General features: G+C 38.0%; 1 protein-coding gene across 2 annotated transcripts in view; it reads right to left on the bottom strand.

Moving 5' to 3' along the window:
- The window catches only part of PALM2AKAP2 (PALM2 and AKAP2 fusion), a 262,368-nt gene that overhangs the window by 16,808 nt on the left and 226,498 nt on the right, over positions 1–19,062 (bottom strand). For both annotated transcript variants that reach the window (XM_020976223.2, XM_020976226.2), the window contains exon 5: positions 18,189–18,210. In XM_020976223.2, the coding sequence (XP_020831882.1) occupies positions 18,189–18,210 (22 nt within the window). The remainder of the gene's footprint in view (positions 1–18,188; positions 18,211–19,062) is intronic.

Below are 19,062 nucleotides of genomic sequence, written 5' to 3'. Positions count from 1 at the left end.
CTTTAATACAGATTGTTTCTGTGACTCTGGGAAAATCACTTAACCTCTCAGAACTATAGACAACTGAGATGCTAAATTACAGAGCAGGTGACAGTCTGAACTGGGAGTTCCTTTACTAGGAATTAGTTCCTTATACCAATGAAATTATAGGTTTGATCTCCCTGCCCCCAAAAAGTGCTATATAAATTTAACATTATTATCATCATTTTCACTGATTCCACAACTATGTTAGATACTTCCACTCCTTTCTATATCACAGTTACATACATACTTACTCCTCAACCTCTTGCAATCTGTCATCTAAAGAACAGTTTAAACTGAGTGGTAAGAGCAGAGGTCAACATTATTGTTCAGTTGTTTTCAGTCATGTCCGACTCTTCATCACCCTATCTGGGATTTTTCTTAGCAAAGATACTGGAGTGGTTTGCCATTTCCTTCTCCAATTTATTTTATAGATGAGGAAACCGAGGCACACAGGGTTAAGCGATTTGCCCAGGGTCACAGAACTAGTAAATGTCTGAGGCCAGATTTGAACTCAGGAAGATGAGTCTTCCTGATTCCAGGGCTTGCACTCTAACCACTGTGCCATCTGGCTGTCCACAACTGTAGAAGTCAATAGTGGCCTCTTAATTCCCAATCCAGTGGGTTACCTCCTCAGGTATCATCATGCTCCTTGACCTCTTTGAAGAATTTTATATAGGTGACCACACCCTTCTTGAAACTCCTCCTTTGGTTTTTGTGATGCCACATTCTTAGCAGTACCCTTCTGCTCCCACCCACTAGTAAGGTTTATGGTAATTACAGAGTAGATCTGGTAACTCTGAAAGCCTTGGAAAACAGGGCCAATCAAAAGACCTGGGTTGTAGTTATCAGCTAATTTGTACATATTTGTGTCAGGGTGCACACATGCACAGACTTCCACAGCATAGCCACTGGCAGAAGTTAGTAACTCCTAGGTGACTTTATTAAAGGGGTAGAGATGTGATCCAAAAGTTTTCAGGTTTCCTTTTGTGTCATCAAACATGGATATGTGAAGTGGGCGGAATAAAACTGGGTCTCTTTAGCAGCCTTGCTTCATTTCTCTGGTTATAGGGACAGCTCTGACCTGGTTCCATTATAACATTATAGATTATAGGCTCTTAATGATGTGGAGGGGAGTCTTTATTTATTTATTTTTTTTCTCTCTAGGAGTGCAGGGCTATTAACCGAACTTTTGAGGTCAGGGACTTTTTTTTGGTCTTTCTATTCTAAGCTCTTAGTAAACGTTTGTTGAATCAAATTAAAGTTTTTTTTTTTAATTAGATCTGCGATTTTATTGGCATAGGGAATTCTCAGTAAGGAAATTACTCCTACCAATGCAAATGGTACTTGCTGTGCAATTTATAGTTTTAGAGATTTGTTTGGGGGCACTGAAAGATTAAGTGAATTGTTCAGAAAGTATGTTTAAGAGGCAGGATTCCAACCCAGGTCTTCTCAACTCTGAATCTGGTGATTTATCTACTATATCACAGCTTCTATAAACAGAAGATTAATGATTAATATGGAAAGCTCATGGTAATGGTCTACCACATTTTATATTCAGCACAGCTCATACCAACCATTCTTGCAACACCATCGTGTGAGTTAACAATACATGATGATTCTTGGAAGATTTGTCTCATAGTGTCATTCATCAAAAAGGCTTCTCTGACCATGAGTCTGCCAATGCTCAAGCCACGACCTAACATAATATTCACCTTCCGTCAGCCTGAGATTCAAGGTTCTCCATAGTTGGATGCTACCATATCTTCACAGCTTTTCCTGACACCCTTCTCCATCATGTCTGTTAGACTCTAATCAGACTAGCTTATTCACTGTCCCCTGGACAGATCTGCACTTTACTCTTTGGTTGTGCCATTCTTTGTCCCTATAACATCTTTTGCCAATATCACTAAGTATTCATTGAACAAACCTTTAATTCAGTAAGCATTAATTGAGTTCTTATTGTATTGAAAGGCATAATTTAATGTCGTGAGGATAAAAAAAAGAAAAGAAATATAGTACCTGCCCTCAAAGAGCCTGGAATCCAGTTGGAGGAAAGAGACATGAACACAAATAACCTCCAACTTAGAGAATGATTAAGCACATAGAAGAGTGACCTGAGATATTCAAGAAAGGAGGGGAAACTCTGTGTGTGTGTGTGTGTGTGTGTGTGTGTGTGTGTGTGTGTGAACAAAATCCTGAAATTTTGAGTCTGCATGACTGGGAGAATAAAATAAAAATAAAGAGAAAGTTGGTCTTCTCAATGAGGGTGGGGAAAGAGGAAGGGAGAGAATTTGGAACTCAAAGGTTTAAAAACAAATGTTAAAAATTGTTTTTACATGCAACTGGGAAATAAGATATACAGACAATGGGGTACAGAAATCTATCCTGCCCTACAAGAAAATAGAAGGGGAAGGGGATAAGAGAAGGAGGGATGATAGAAGGGAGGGCAGATTAGAGGAAAGGGTACTGAGAATGCATGCTGTCAGGGCAGATAGGTGGTACAGTGGAGAGAGCACCGGCCTTGGATTTAGGAGAACCTGAGTTCAAATCCAGCCTCAGACACTTAACACTTACTAGCTGTGTGACCCTGGGCAAGTCACTTAACCCCACTGCTTAGCCAAAAAAAAAAAAAGAAGAAGAGAATGCATGCTGTCTTGGGGTAAGAAGTGGGGAGAGATGGGGAGAAAATTTGGAACTCAACATCTTGTGGAAGTGAATGCTGAAAATGAAAAATAAATTAATTAATTTTTTTAAAAAGAGGAAAGTTGGTAAATTCAGTTTACCACAAGTTAAATTTGAGGTACGCTTCTGAGGCCAGAACTCACCATTTGACAAAAACTGCTGGGGAAAATGGTAAGCAGTTTGGTATAAAGTAGGCATATTGACCAATATCTCATACCATATACCAAAATAAGGTCAAAATGGGTAAATGATTTAGACATAGAGGGTGATATCATCAGTAAATTAGGGGGGCATGGAAAAATTTACCTCTCATCTATGGATAAGGGAAAAATTTATGACAAAATTAGAGATGATCACAGGAAGTAAAATGGATAATTTTGATCAAATGAAATTAAAAAAGGTTTTACACAAACAAAACCAATGTAGCCAAAATTAGAAGGAAAGTGGCAAAAAAATGTTCATAGCAAGTATCTCTGATAAAGGCTTCATTTCTCAAACATATAGAAACTAAGTCAAATTTATCAAAATAAGAGCTATTCCCCAATGGATAAATGGTCAAAGGATACGAACAGGCAGTTTTCAGAAGATGAAATTAAAGTTATCAATAGTCACGTGAAAAAATGCTCTAAATCACTACTGATTGTTGTTATTCAGTCATTCAGTCATATCTGACTTTTCATGACCCCTTGGATGATACTTCCATGGGGTTTTCTTGGCAAAGATGTAGGGCTGGTTTGCCATTTCCTTTTCCAGGAGATTAAGGCAAACAGAGGTTAAGTGACACACACAGCTAGTAAGCATCTGAGGCCAAATTTGAACTTAGGTCTTCCTGACTCCAGGGCCAACAGTCCATCACTGAGCCTCCTAGTTGTCCCTACTATTGGTTAGAGAAATGTAAATTAAAACATCTCTGAGGTACCACCTCATACTTATCAGATTGGCTAATGTGACAGGAAAGAAAAATGATAAATGCTGGAGGGGGTGTGGAAAAATAGGTACATTAATGCACTGTTGGTAGAGATGTGATCTGCTCTCAGAGTTCTAGAGAACAATTTGGAACTACACCCAAAGAGCTCCAAAAGTGTGCGTACATTTTGATCCAGCAAAACCACTACCAGTTCTGTATCCCAAAGTGATCAAAGAAAAGAGAAAAGGACTTCTATATACCCAAAAATATTCACAGCAGCCTTTTTTGTGGTGGCAAAGAATTGGAAATTGGGGGGATGCCCATTAATTGGGGAAAAGCTGAACAAATTGTGGTAAATGATTATGATGGAATACTACTGTGCTATAAGGAATGATGAGCAGGATCGTTTCAGAAAAACCTGGGAAGACTTACATGAATTTATGAAAAGTGAAGTTAGCAGAACCAGGAAAACACTATACATAATAACAACAATATTTAATCAACTGTGAAAGATTAGCTGGCCCATGATAAAAAATGCTATCTACTTCCAGAGAGAGAGAAATGATGAATTCAGTACAGATGAAAGCATACTTTTTTACTTTCTTTTCCTTGCTTTTTTTTTTTTTTTGCAACATGGCTAATATGGAAATATGCTCTGCTTGAGTTCACATGTATAACTGATATTATATAACTGGCTTTCTCAAAGAAAGGGTAAGGAGAGAATTTGGAACTGAATATTTTAAAAAGCGAGCTTTTAAAATTAATAGATAAATTTGAAGTGCTTATGGGACTTCAAATTTCCATTAGGCAACTGGACATATGAGGCTGGAGTTCAGTACAAAAATGAAGGCTGAAGACAGAGACTGGGGGGTCACCTGCAGAATAGCTGAAGCCATGGAAGAGGATTAGATTTCCAATGTTTGAAAAAGCATAGAGAAAAAAAAAGAGTCAAAGACAAACTTTTGGGCAACATCCATAATGCACCAAGATTAAACAGTGAGGGAGATGGAGTTTTAAAAATACCAAAATCCTTGAGAAACCCAAAGACCCCCAGCTTCTGGGATAAAAACTCACTATCTGACAAACTGCTAGGAAAACTGGAAAAGAATATGGCAGAAATTAGGCATAGACCAAAAACTTACACCATATGCCAAAATAAAGTCAAAATGGATACACGATTTAGATATAAAGGCTGATGCTATGAGTAAACTGGGAGAGCAAGGAATAGTTTACCTGTCACATTTATGAAGAACAGAAGAATTTATGACCAAACAAGAGATAGAGAATATTATGAAATGAAAAACAGATAATTCTGATTACAAACAAAGCCAATGCAACCAAGATTAGAAGAGAAGCAGAAAACTAGGAAAGAATTTTTATAACCAGTGTCTCTGACAAGGGCCTCATTTCTAAAATATATAGAGAACTAAGTCAAATTTATAAGAATACAAGTCATTCCTCAATTGATAAATTGGGTCAAAGGATATGAACAGGCAGTTTTCAGATGAAGAAATTAAAGCTACCTATAGTCATATGAAAAAATTCTCTAAATTGCTATTGATTAGAGAAATGCAAACCAAAACAACTCTGAGGTACCACATCACACGTATCAGATTGGCTAACATGACAAAACAGGAAAATGATAAATGCTGGAGAAGATGTGGGGAAATTGGAATATTAATGTATTATTGGTAGAATCATAAACTGATCCAATCATTATGGAGAGCAATTTGGAACTATGCACAAAGGGCTATAAAACTGTGTATACCCTTTGACCCAGCAATAACACTTCTAGGACTATATTTCAAAGAGATTATAAAAATGGGAAAAGGACCCACATGTATTACAATATTTATAGCAGTTCTTTCTGTGGTGGCAAAGAATTAGGAATTGAACGGATATGCATCTATTGAGGAAAGGCTGAACAAGTTGTGGTATGTGAATGTAATGGAATACTATTGTGCTATAAGAAATGATGAGCACATGGACTTCAGAAAAACCTGAAAAGACTTGTATGGAGTGATGCTGAGTGAATTGAGCAGAACCAGGAGAATGTTGTACACAGTAACAGCCATACTGTGGGATGAATGACTTTGATATACTTAGCTCTTCTCAGCAATGCAAGGATCTAAGTCATCTCCAAAAGACTCATGATGGAAAATGCTATCCACGTCCAGAGAAAGAACTATGGAGTTTGAATGCAGATCAAAACACACTATTTGCTCTTTTTTTTTTCTGTTTTGTTTCTTCTTTCTTGTGGCTCCTCCTATTGGTTCTAATTCTTCTTTACAACATGACTAATGTGAAAATATGTTTAATAGGAATGTATATGTAGAGCCAATATAATTCTGCATGCTGTCTTAAGGAGGGAGGTGGGGAGAGAGGGGGAGAAAATCTAAAAAACTCAAAAGCTTATGGAAGTGCTTGTTGATAAATCAAAATAAATAAATTAATTAAAAAGAAGAATTATAAAAAATACCAAAATCCTTATTTCTATTACTGTTCCCAGCTGGTAGAAGATGTACCCAGTGTATAGTGATTGGGAAATAGCTTTTAACTACTTGGACATAGTGAACTGAGAGGACATATGGTGAGATCAGAAGGGGCGAGAGAGCTGTATTCCTCTGGCCATCTGTAATGATGAAGTCAGCCAGCTGTGTCAGTATCAAGTATGGAGTGAGGAAGCTCAGCTGGGACCCCTCACTGGAGAGGAACATGAACAATGAACATGGAATAGAGGAGCTCAGCTGGAGTTGTTCATGAAAGAAAAGCATTAACGTTAGTCGTGAGTACAGGGGCAGGTGAGAGAATTAATATACTATTATATTAGTAACTAATTATTGTGATCTACCGTTTTTCCTTCTATTTTGTATAAAGGTCCAACTCCTATTAAGGTCAGTCTCTGAAGGGTATGGCTGAATGATGAGATTGCTTCTAGCCCTCAAGGAACATATAGAATCATACCCAACTAGGAGACCTAATTTCTGTTTAGCATATAAACATGTAGACGGATTTATATTAAATGTTTATATATCATTTGGTATTTTTAAAACTCCATCTCCCTCACTAATTAACCTTATTCCTCTTGGTGTGTTATGGATGTTGCCCAAAACTTTGTTTTTGATTCTTTTTTCCCTCTATGTGTGTGTATATATATATATATATATATATATATATATATATATATATATATATATATATTATATATATATATATATATGTATATATATATATATCTCATATATATATATGATATGTACATATATATATGTATATCTATATATATATATCATATATATATATGATATGTACATATATATGTATATCTATATATATATATATCATTATATCATAAATATAAGGGAAGGAACCCCTGTCCCTGGATTTTAGGGGGACTCACCTCATGAAGGAGAAACCTAGCCAGAAAGGCTGAGATGGAAATGGCTGGAGGCTGCTGAGTCTTATGATCAAGCCACATTCTCAGCAGGAGGAGCTGAAAACTTTTTGCCCACCTCCTCATTAAATGCCCACCAATCAGGGTTGATTTTCACTTGTCAGGGGAATTCCCTTTCAGAAGGTATTTAAAGCTTTTCAGGGTCTCCCTAGAGGTCTTTGGTTACCAAGAGAAACCACGGACCATCAATTTATTGATTGCTGGCTAGCCTAATTAACAAATTGATTATTAACTACCCAGAATCTCTGTCTCTCGGGATTTTAATTTGTGTCACTGGTGAATTCAGCTAAGGTTATGTACTGAAGATAAGGATCAGGGATTTCACCCAGATTCAGTAGGTATTAAGCCAGCTTCATGTTGCCTTTGGTGCTGGTGAATCTTGGTCAGACTGGTCTGCCTCTGGTATGAATCTTACTGTAGTATATTATGATGGGAGAAATAGGTGGCAGATAAGGCTCTAAGAAGCTTATCATGGCTTAGCTGTGGTGGTACAGAGTTTTCTAACGTCTTCTCTGATGTGACATGTGGCTCTGGCTGTTATTTTCCAGGAGATCATGTGATGTCTTATTTTCTTGGCAGGACTATGTACTCCATGATTGGGTCCTATGCTAATTTAGAACTAGGAAGGAGAACAAATTCAAGAAGAGTTCTGAGCAGGGATGGCATGTCATTCAGATTCAACCTCAGGATCACAGATTTGAATTCAAAGTACTCATTGGGGAAGACTGTCCAGAATTGGGCATTTTTGAGACAGACGGTGATAAATTCACTGGTAATAATAGGATTATCTTCCCTCCTCCCAATGATCTGAAAGATGGAAGGTGGTAAACAGGCTGGAGAATTAGTCACAAGGACTACAGCAAAAACAGAACTTGAAGTTAATTACCCCTCACACAGGAGGGTTTCCCTTCTGTCAGATGCCTCTATAGCGCTCCCACCCATTATCAAGGGACAGTAGGGGAAAGTATTATCTTTACTTGGCCAATGTGAGTTAACCTTTGAGACACAGCCCTGCAACTCATCAGGGAGACTAACCATGCTTGACTGGGTACCACTACAGAAGGATTGAAGTTCATTGTCTGGGAATTGTTCATGATCCAAAGCTGAGCTACTACTAAACTTTGAATATACAGAGGAAAAGGGACAACGTTACCTTCATGGAGGCATTAAGACATGGGAAGAAGCTATTAATTGAATACATAAATGCATTACAGAAACTAAATGATAGTTCAGTCTGGAAAGAATCATGTTCAAGGTTTTTTAGGAGAGAGTTCAACAATGAACTCAACGTTTGATTAGCAAGGTATATGGCTTAACATTTGGATCGTTTGGCAGGCTTAATACATACTTGACCAAGCAGCTTAATGATACACTAGAAAGGAAGAAGAAGGATTGACAATTTCACCAAGAAATCATAAAATGGGCCACCCAAAAGCATAGAAATCTAAAACTACTGCAACTGCGAAGCCAGTAGGATGACCCAGTTGCTCAGGAGAACAGAATTTATAGCAAAGTGTTAGTTTTGTCCTAGATGTGGGAATCATGTAGCTATTTATGCCAGGTATTCCCCACAAATGAAACTATAATATAATGGATATGGAGTTATTGGTAATTTGTATGGTCTGTCAGAGCATGATACCTGATGACAGCCTTTAAAGATGATAAAAGTTAAAAATATTTGAAGGAAGCACATAGCCTATCTGATAGCCATGCACAATAGGTCCTTATGGTCTTCTTTTTTTTCCTTCTAGGCAATTTATGTACTAGGGATCAAGAAGAATCCCAAAGAAAAGTGCTCAATGTATTAGCTAATTAAAGAGGCAGGTAGGTGGCTCAGTGTATAGAGTGCTGGGCCTGGAATTAACAAGAGCTGAGTTCAAATTTGGCTTCAGACACTTAGTACATAGCCCTAGGCAAATCACTTAACCTCTCTCTTAATCCACTGGAGAAGGAAATGGTAAACCACTCCAGTATCTTTGCCAAGAAAACCTCATGGATAATATGGTCCACAGGATCATAAAGATTTGGACATAACTGAACAACAACAATTGAAGAAGCAACATAGTACAGTAGATAAAATTCTAGCCTTGCAGTTGAATTCTGCCTCAGACACTTGAAGTGACTTAACCTCTCATGGCCTCAGTTTTCTCATGTGTAAAACATAAGGGTTGGAATCAATGGCCTCTAAGGTTCCATGTGGTTTTAAATTTATCCACCTATGTACTGATCTGGGGTATGGGAAGAATTTACGTTTTGTTTTGTTTTTTTGGTGAGGCAATTGGAATTAAGTGACTTGCCCAGAGTCACACAGCTAGTGAGTGTTATGTGTCTGAGGCTGGATTTGAACTCAGGTGCTCCTAACTCCAGGGCTCCTGCTCTATCCACTGCACCACCTAGCTGCCCCAGGAAAAATTTATGGAAAAAGAAAAGTCAGAAATGATCTTTGTACCAGGGATTTTTAAATGACATATTAAAAGTTTGGGGGCAAGTTTGTGATTTTTCAATTGATTAAAAAAATGGAATTTATGTGGGGATTTTAGCCTCTGCAAAGCACTTTACAAATATTTCATTTTATCTTTACAACAAATCTGGGAGGTAGGTGCTTTTATTATACCCATTTTACAGACAAAGGCTAAGTGATTTTCCCAGGGTCACACAGCAAGTAAATGTCTGAGACTGGATTTGAACTTGTATCTTTATTGTCAAAAATAGGAAGAATGGAATCTTTGCACAATAAGTTATCAAAGGGATGGTTAGTAAATGTCATACAAGCAGTAAGTAGCAGAATAGGGATCAGAACTGACTTTACATCCAGTGCTTGGAAACACATTTGACAATCTCTCATGCAATCTTTGTTGACAAGATAAAGAGATGGGGGCTATGCAACAACACAGATCCATAGCTATCAGGCTGCTGCCTTCCATGCTGGCGTTATCTATGGTCAGACTGGCTCAATACTTGTATCATTTATGAGATTATGACAGCATAGCAAGTGAATGGCAGGTAAGATTCCAAGAAGCTTGTAGCTGTGGTTCAGGGTTCTCCCTCTTGTTTTGCTTTCATGGAAGTATAACATGTGTCCTTGCCATGTTGTACATCTGAGAAAGCATTCATCTCTTTCCTCGGGGGAAGGGGTCATTCTCTTGGGCCATGTTTAGAACCTGTAATTGGAACTTTGGGAGCCAGGACATAAATCATATTAAAAGGAATCTTGAAGATTTGGCCTTAAAGGTCCATATCTATTTTTTTTTCACAACCTAATCAAATTCTCCATTACAGGGGAAGATTGCCCAGTGGCAGTCATTTTCATGACAGACAGACTACTTAAGTTTCTGTGGTTAGTAATAGTAAGAACATGAACATAAAAACAATGAAAAATTCCAGAGTCTCAGAATTAAACACTAACATTTCCCAGGCCACCTCTGGAAATGTGTTTTTCTTGGGACACCATTGGCTTTGTCAGAGTCAAGAGGTAGATCTGTAAGTCAAGTCACTGAGTGAGGTTTACTGAGGCCGTTAAGGTTTTTTTGATATATATAAATTAGAAATGGCTTTGTAACTGGGGAATGTTAACACATCTGCTGATATTCATGACTAATCAATATATATAAAGATTATACCAAAATTGACAAAAAAGGAATTACCACTAATTTTCCCCTAGCAATGAGCCAAAGACAAGAAACCATTCTTCACAGTCTCTCTGGGTCTGATGTACAAATAGAGGTGGAGCCCTTGAGTATAAACAGGAGCTGTGACAATAATTTTTTATTCCACTCTTTTACTTTTTGCAGATGTGTGTTTACATATATACGTGTGTATGGGTTGAATTAGCTGTGGGAAGGGTTTCCAGATGTGCTACCACCCCAGATCCAAAAGTGTCTGACCTGTAGATGGACTCCAGGCTGTGTCTCTTGAATCTCTGTGGGCTGTCTCTCCTAAATCCTGGCCCACCTAGAAAGCACTGCAGAATGTACAGTGGCAAAACCAGTATGGAAATCTGGCTGTCTGAAGATATGGGTCAGCCTGAGTGTGCGCAGTTCAGGGAATTCTCTGTAAGAATGAAGCCTATGGGGGCAGCTAGGTGGCGCAATGGATAGAGCACTGGCCCTGAAGTCAGAAGGACCTGAGTTCAAATCCGACCTCAGACCAAACACTTGACACTTACTAGCTGTGTGACCCTGGGCAAGTCACTTAACCTCAACTGCCTTAAAAAAAAAAAAGAATGAAACCTACGTATCTCTGACATTCGAACTTAAAAGATCAGTGTCAAGAGAACACCTAAATGGTTTCATTGAGGTCAAGTTGCCGGATGAAATCTTTATTCCAGATTAATGAAATAACTGGTGGATGTGCTCTCCAAGCTGCTGCTGATTTCTGAAAAATCACAGGGACCAGGAAAGGTGGTGTAAGAGTGGAGAAAGACAAATGTCCTAATTTCAAAAGTGGGGAGGGTATTCTTTCAGCTATATGCCAGTGAACTTGACTCTGAATTTTGGAAAATTTCTATGGCATAAAATAAAGGACACAACTTTAGTGGACACTCAAAGTTAGTGGGCATAACCTGGATGAAGATCCAGCAAAGAAGATCAAGCAGTCTGGTAGGACAGCCAAGACAGCAGAGTCATGAAAACCCAAAGACCATATCAAGGAAAAAAGGGTGATCAACAATGCAAAAGGATGCAGAGAGGTCAAGAAGGATGAGAATTTGAGAAAGGCCATCAGATTTGGCAATTAAGAGAACATCAGTAACTTTAAAGAGAACACTTTTGGATGAATAATGAAATGAGAAGACACGACTATACAGAGTTAAGAAGAAGAATGAGAGGAAAGGAAGTAGAGGCATTAGTTGTAGATGGCCTTCAAGGAATTTTGCCATGAAAGGGAGGAAAGATATTAGTGGAGATGGACAGAACAAATTAATGTTTTTTGAGGATGGGGGAGAAACTAATGTGCTTGTAGGCAGCAGGGAACCAACCAGTAGATGGAGATTAAAGATTAGTCAGAGAGTGGAGATGATGGGAGGGCAATGTGCTAGAGAATATGGAATGGAATGGAATCACTAGTGCATGTTGTCTTGGCAAAGAGAAGGGCCACCTCTTCATCTGAGAAAGGAGTAAAGGAGGAGATACTGGGGGAAGGTAGATGAGTGATGTGAGATATGGAGGTGATGAGGCAAATTAATGAGTGGCTCGACATTTTCCCATTAATCACTATTCTTTTGGGTCTGGTCATTCAACCACTTACAAATTTACCTAACAATATTATTATCCAGCACAAATCTGACCATTTTGTCTACAAGGATATTATGAAAGACTTTGTCAGATGACTTACTTAAATCCATGTACCTAAAGCCATATAGGACAATAGAAAGAACATTGGCTCTAGAGTCACGCTTAGCTATTCTTAGCAATACAACAATCCAAGACAATTCCAAAGGATCCATAATGAAAAATTCTATCCACCTCCAGAGAAAGATCTGATGGAGCCTGAATGCAGATCAAATCACACCATTTTCCACTTTCTGTATTTTTTTGTATTTTTTTTCCCCTTTGGGTCTGTGTCTTCTTTCATAACATGACTAATGTGATAACATGTTTTGCATGATTGAACATGTATAACCTATATCAAACTGCTTACTGTCTCATGGAGGGGAGAGATGAAGGAGGGACAGAGAAAATTTCAAACTCAAAATTAAAAAAACATGAGTGTTAAAAATTTCTACCAATTACATGTTAGTGGGGGAAAAAGAAAGGATAGGTCATGATACTGTACGTATATAACCCTTATCGAATTGTTTGCCTTCTCAATGAGAGGGAGGGGAAGGAGAGTGGGAGAGAATCTGGACTTCAAAATTACAAAAAAAATGAAGGTTAAAAATGTTTTAGGGAGCAGCTAGGTGGTGCAGGGGATAGAGCACAGGCCCTGAAATCAGGAGGACTTGAGTTCAGATCCAGCCTCAGACCAAACACTTGACACTTGCCAGCTGTGTGACCCTGGGCAAATCACTTAACCCCAATTGCCTTAAAAAAAAGTTTTCATATGTAATTGGAAAAAATTAAAATATTAAAACAAAAAAAAATAAGGGGAATCTGGAGTGGGGGGAAATGTATGTATTTCTTTCATATACATGGCGTATAGATTAGGGTTTCAGCAAACTACAGCCCACAGACAGCCTGCCATCTGTTTTTGTATGTCCCACGAGTTAAACCTGAGGAAGTCAGCAGACCAGATTTGGCTCCCAGGCCTTAGTCTGCCAACCTTTAATATAGATGGGGGCCTATAGCTAAGTTTGACAATTCAGAGTTGCAAAAGGACTGATTATATAAGGTGAAAAATTACTTCAAGGGCTAGCAGTGCAGTGCTTCACTATCATTGCATTCTAAATATCTGTCCATCCTTCCCACAAATTTGTATTTGTGGAAGTGTGCCCGAAGGTTTTTGTGGAGGGGAGGGTATATTTTATAGATACTATTCTTACTATCCCATATTAATAATAAATGCCTATACTTGAAAAAAAGGTCATAATAGAACTTCCCATTTTGATATGTTTATTAGACTGCTAGAAGAAGGGAATGATGTCAGAGGCCTCCTTGTCCAAATCCCTCATGTTATAGATGAGGAAACTGAGGTTTAGGGAGGTTTGATGTCTTGCCCAAGGACCCCAGCTGTTATCATCAAGACGCAGGATTTGAACCTAAGTCCTTTTGACTTTAGAGCCAATGTTCTTTCTATTTCCTACATAAGATACATGGCTTTAGGTACATGGATTTAAGTAAATCATCTGACAAAGTCTTTCATAATATCCTTGTAGACAAAATGGTCAGATTTGTGCTGGATTAGGTAAATTTGGAAGTGGTTGAATGACCAGACCCAAAAGAATAGTGATTAATGGGAAAATGTCAACATGGAGAGGAGGAAGGGAGGAAAGAAAACAGGGATGGAGGCAGGGGGAAGGGAGAAGCAGAGAGAGAGAGAAACACAAAGATAAAGCAATTATTAAGCACTTACTATGTGCCAGGCACTGTGCTAAGTGCTGGGGATTAATGAATAGTCCCACAAAACTATCCTGGCCCCTGTTGCCTTCAATACATTTTGTCAATAACTTGGAGGTGCATATATGCTTGCCAGATCTGTAGAGGACACCAAGCTGAAAGGGATGTTGCTGGTAGGGATAGATAGCAGAGTCATGATCCAAACAATGTTTATATTATAGAACTATAGGTAGGATCCCATAAGACGGCATTTAATATAGGGATAATATGAAGTATTACACTCCAGTTTTCAAAAAAGTACAAGATAACACACAATATAAATATGTGTATATAAAAATGCCCATCATCTCTAGGCATCATATGCTATACAGTGGAAACAGCCAGGTTTTGGAGAAACTAGTCTGTGACTTTAGTTTTTGACTCTCTGGAACATTGGACCATCATGACCTGCAGAGGTATGATCCACTGATTTGTGGTTTCTTGAGATCCATGCCAAATGTCCTGGAAGCTGCTCTAAAATCAGAGTTGATTCCAGCTACTTACCTTTATGCAGACCTAAAAGGGAATATCTTCCACGTGAGTACGTGACCTTCATTAGATGGAATAAAAGAATGTGTGCTTATGTATTTGTGTGTGCACGTGTGGGTGCACATACATAAGCATAAATTTGGCCAAATCAGATTTAGATGAATGTATTTGCTTTGTCATAGCACAAGGCAGGTTTCAGACTGCTGTCTCAGAAATTGGGCGCTTTCTCCTACAGTTCCCAAACTATGATTATTTCACATAAAGTTTTAAAACACAGAAATGGTGTTAATTATAAGAAATGGTTGGATCTAAGGTTACCTTTGCTCCCCAGGAACTACTGAATCATTGAGGGATGAAAGTATTAAGCCATGAGAAAATAATAAAAATGTCTAATGCCTCACTATTTTAGAATTGCATTCTTCCTGAGAGAACTAATCTATTGCCTCTTGCCCAAGGCCATACTGTGACCTAAACACTTACTGCATTCTTTGAAGGGCATTTACTTTCCTTCAAAACCTTCCGAGCAAATCTGACTACATATGCAGTTAAAAAAAAAAAAGAATGGTGTTATTGATTTAACTACAAAAAGAAAATAATCTTAACACTGATTGGCCATTTAAAAGCAGATTAAATGCAATGTAGCATTTTAGTGCTTGCTGGCATCTTAAGTTCAAAAGGCCAAAAACTTAATTTTATTTTCCCCAAACTTCTTCCTCCTTCAATATCCCTATTTTTGCTGAAGACAACACTGTTCTCACAGTTGCCCAGGCTTATAACCTAGTAATAACCATTGACATTGCTATTCCAATTAGTTGTCAAATCCCATTGATTATACCTCTCTAAGCTCTCATCCACCCCATATTCTTCCTTCTCACTTCAACCATCCTAACTCAAACCCTCATCTCTTCTCATCTAGGTTACTGTAATAGGCTCCAAATTGGTCTTCCTTTTTCCACCCTATTTCCTCTTTAATCCATTCTACACACTATTGTCCTTTCCTTTTAAATGTTTCATTGATGCTCTTACATATATAAAAAATCCCTATTACCTCTTAGTGATTCCCTCCCCCCCAAATAGAAACTGCCCTTGTAACAAATAAGCACAGGTGAGCAAAACAAATCAACACTTCGGCCATTTCCACAAACGTATGTCTCATTCTCCATTTATAGTCTACTATCTCTCTGCTGAGAAGTGAGTAGCATGCTTTATTACCAATCATCCGAAGTCACAACTAGACATTGCCTTGATTGGAGATTGGAAGTCTTTCGGTGTTCTCTTCCTTTACATCACTGTGGTCATCACATAAATTCTTCTCTTCATTCTGCCTATTTTATTCTGTATCTGTTCACACCAATTTTTGCAGAGTTCTCTGAATCCTTAATTCTAATAATCGTTTTAACATGCATCTGTGATTGGTTTGGAGAAGACTTGACTATCTCTACCTGATGAAGCCTTTTCCTTCTTCAAGGCCCCACTTGGACGCCATCTTAAGGAAAGCTTCTTTCTCACTTCTCTTGTTCTTTTCACATTTCTCATAGCCTTGACTGGACCATTCATTTGCACTTATCTTGTCCTCCCTCACATCCTAATGATCTGTATGCATTCCTTTCCTCCATTAGATTGTCAACTCCTTGTGAAAGCCTAATCTGTATTATCTCTTTGTTTGGGGCTTATACGCAGTAGGCTTTTAATAAATGTTTGTTAATTTTAATTGAATATAATAAAGAGAGCTCAATGAGCATCATGAAGCTGGAAGTTCTCAGTTTGAGAAAAAAGTCTATTTTGAATTTCACATCTGGGAGTCTCAAAATATTTTGTGGCCATGAACTCATTGACCCCCCATAACATCCACAGATCAAATTAAGGACGTTTATTGCTTTGCCAGAGGTCGCAAAAGAAGGCAGCAACAGAATCATGAAAAATATCTTGGTCTCCACATTTTCACTTGCAGAAACACTAACAGTTTAGCATATTTTGACTAAAAGCAGATGCATTCTAAATCTCATTTCCATAGCTGATTTATGAATTTTTCATCTGAAAGTTTTCAAACAGTATGAAAAAGTATTCGGATGACAGTTTCTATGTGACCCTTTATATTTATATGTGGATATGTTTTTTCTCCTGAATTGATTCTGTCTTTGTATCCCCAGGGCCTAGCACAGTGCCTAGAAGAAAGTAACTGATCCTTAATAAATGATTTTTTATTGATTGAATAGACTAGTAAATAGCAGGCTAGCTAGAAGTATGTGAATATATTTACATGTGTATAAATTTCAAAGGAAATTTACTTTATAGTCATCCCCAAAACTTGGAAGGAGGCATTTTGTGAACATTGAAAACTACTCACTTATCATAGCTTTATGACATATTCAGATAGGGTAAAGAAAAGAATTGAGAACACCAGTTTAGTATCCTCCTCTCTATCCTACACACGCTCCATCAGGGGATTTGGAGCTCCCCAAGGAAAGGTGAAGAGAGGAGAACAAAAAGAAAAGGAATGAGAAGAGGCATAAGCAGCATGTTGTAGAAGAATGAGCACTGAGTGGATTTGGAGTAAAAGCATGTGGGTTTGATTCCTAACTCCAGCAAGTATTAGCTATGTGGCCTTGGACCAGTCATTACCTCTCTGGGCCTTGGTTTTCATTTGTAAGATACGGGATTTGACTGGATGGATTTAAGTTTTTCTTTCTAGCTTTACAAGATAACCTTCTCTGGACCTCAGTTTTCTCTTCTGTAAGATAACGGAGCTGAATGCTCTCTAAGGGCCTGTCTATCTTTAAAGCTTATGATTTATAACATCCACATACCAAATTGAGGACATTTAATACTTTGCCCTAAAAGAAGTGGGAAGGGTTCAAAATTTGGGGAGCAGAACATCAAAAGGCAGAACCTGGTGGCTGCTCCTAGTGCCTCAACCCTTTGAAATGAGCTTAAGTCCTTGTCAGGTTCAAATGCCCTTTAATGTTAAAAAATATGACTTTTTGATGCAAAGAAGAGAAAAAAGGAAACCTTAGAAAAGGATCACACCACACTGAACATCAGAGAGCTTTTACTAAACGTTTTTTTGGGGCTGGGAGACTATGAAATACTCAGAAATGTAATCAGATATGTTATGATAACTATAATCATGATAACAGAGGATGATGCTATTAAGACCATCATCTTATATTTGGTGAGTACTTTTCAGGAGAAGCTCAAGGAGTTTGTGAGAATTGTTCAATTTGTTCCCTACATCCGGTGTGGTGGAGAGGACAAGGGTAGTGGAAGAGACTGTTAATTTCATTTGGCAGATCAGAAGCTATGGCCCAGAGAAGTCCACAATAACATAAGTCAAGTTAAAATTCCCTCCAAATAGATATACTAGGAACTTCAAAGCCACCCCCCCACAGGCTTTCTGACATTTTGCTGCATTCCAGGTACAGCTGTTTTCTTTCATCCTAAGATGCTTCCAAACCAGTAAATCACATCTTCCCATAATGGCTACTCATTCATGAATCCTATTAAAGCAATATTTTTCTATTCAACAAATTTGTAGTTCATCTGATGGTAATCTAAACATTTCTTTTATTGTTTAAAGTAAGCAGAAAAGCAAAACACTTACCTCCATCTGCATTGGAAAAGCTCTGTGGAAACAAAAATAGGGCAAACCATTACATTTCTGGAGAACATTCTCATTTAATCCTTACTTCTCTTAGATTCACTCTATGCCCCAGATACAGAATTTTAATAGGAGACAGCACTTGACAGATGTTATCCCCTAGGAAGTAACTCCAATAAGTTGGCTATGTTGTTTTTGTTTATTTGTGGTTGAGATTGGATTTCCTTCTTTTGCCTGGGTTAGAAGGGTAGTGGCCACTTATGGGCTGCTCCTAACCCTGATCAACACAGAAGTTTTGATCTGCTCCATATTTCTGACCTGAGCCATTTACCCCTCCCTAAGTAGTCTGCTATCTCCCTGCTCTTTTGGGGTCATCAAATTGGTGTCAGACTCACAGTTCACCTCTGGTTGCTGTTAGCCCTACTATAACTTAGAACTTCCTAACTCAAGTAATCCAGCACCTCAGTTTTCCAAGGAGCAGGGATTTCATTCATATACTTCCACACTCAGCAAGAGAGGTTTGTCTTACAGTATCATGGTCAAGGCAGATTCTGTCTGAAAGACAAAAACTTAATAAAAGAGATGCTGATATGGAATTGAATCCTGTAATGGTTTCCAACCAGCCTAGGAATACTTCCTCTCATTTAATTTTTAGTTATGACAGTTATGCTCAATGAGCAACAATATATGAAGACACAGCGTATAGGAACAGTTTAGCATTAGAATCAAATATCACAAAAAGCCCATTTGACATACATTTGCATGGACTGACATATAAAATATTCACTATTCTTCATGCAAATGGGGCATAAATAACAAGAATTGTATATAAGTGTATACATTACTTTTGCACAGTCAAGTCAGGCATTTTGAGGAT

This window comes from Phascolarctos cinereus, unplaced genomic scaffold, assembly GCF_003287225.1.
Source record: "Phascolarctos cinereus isolate Bilbo 61053 unplaced genomic scaffold, phaCin_HiC Scaffold_4;HRSCAF=312, whole genome shotgun sequence".
NCBI lineage: Eukaryota > Metazoa > Chordata > Mammalia > Diprotodontia > Phascolarctidae > Phascolarctos > Phascolarctos cinereus.
This window is presented reverse-complemented; position numbering and strand designations above follow the sequence as displayed.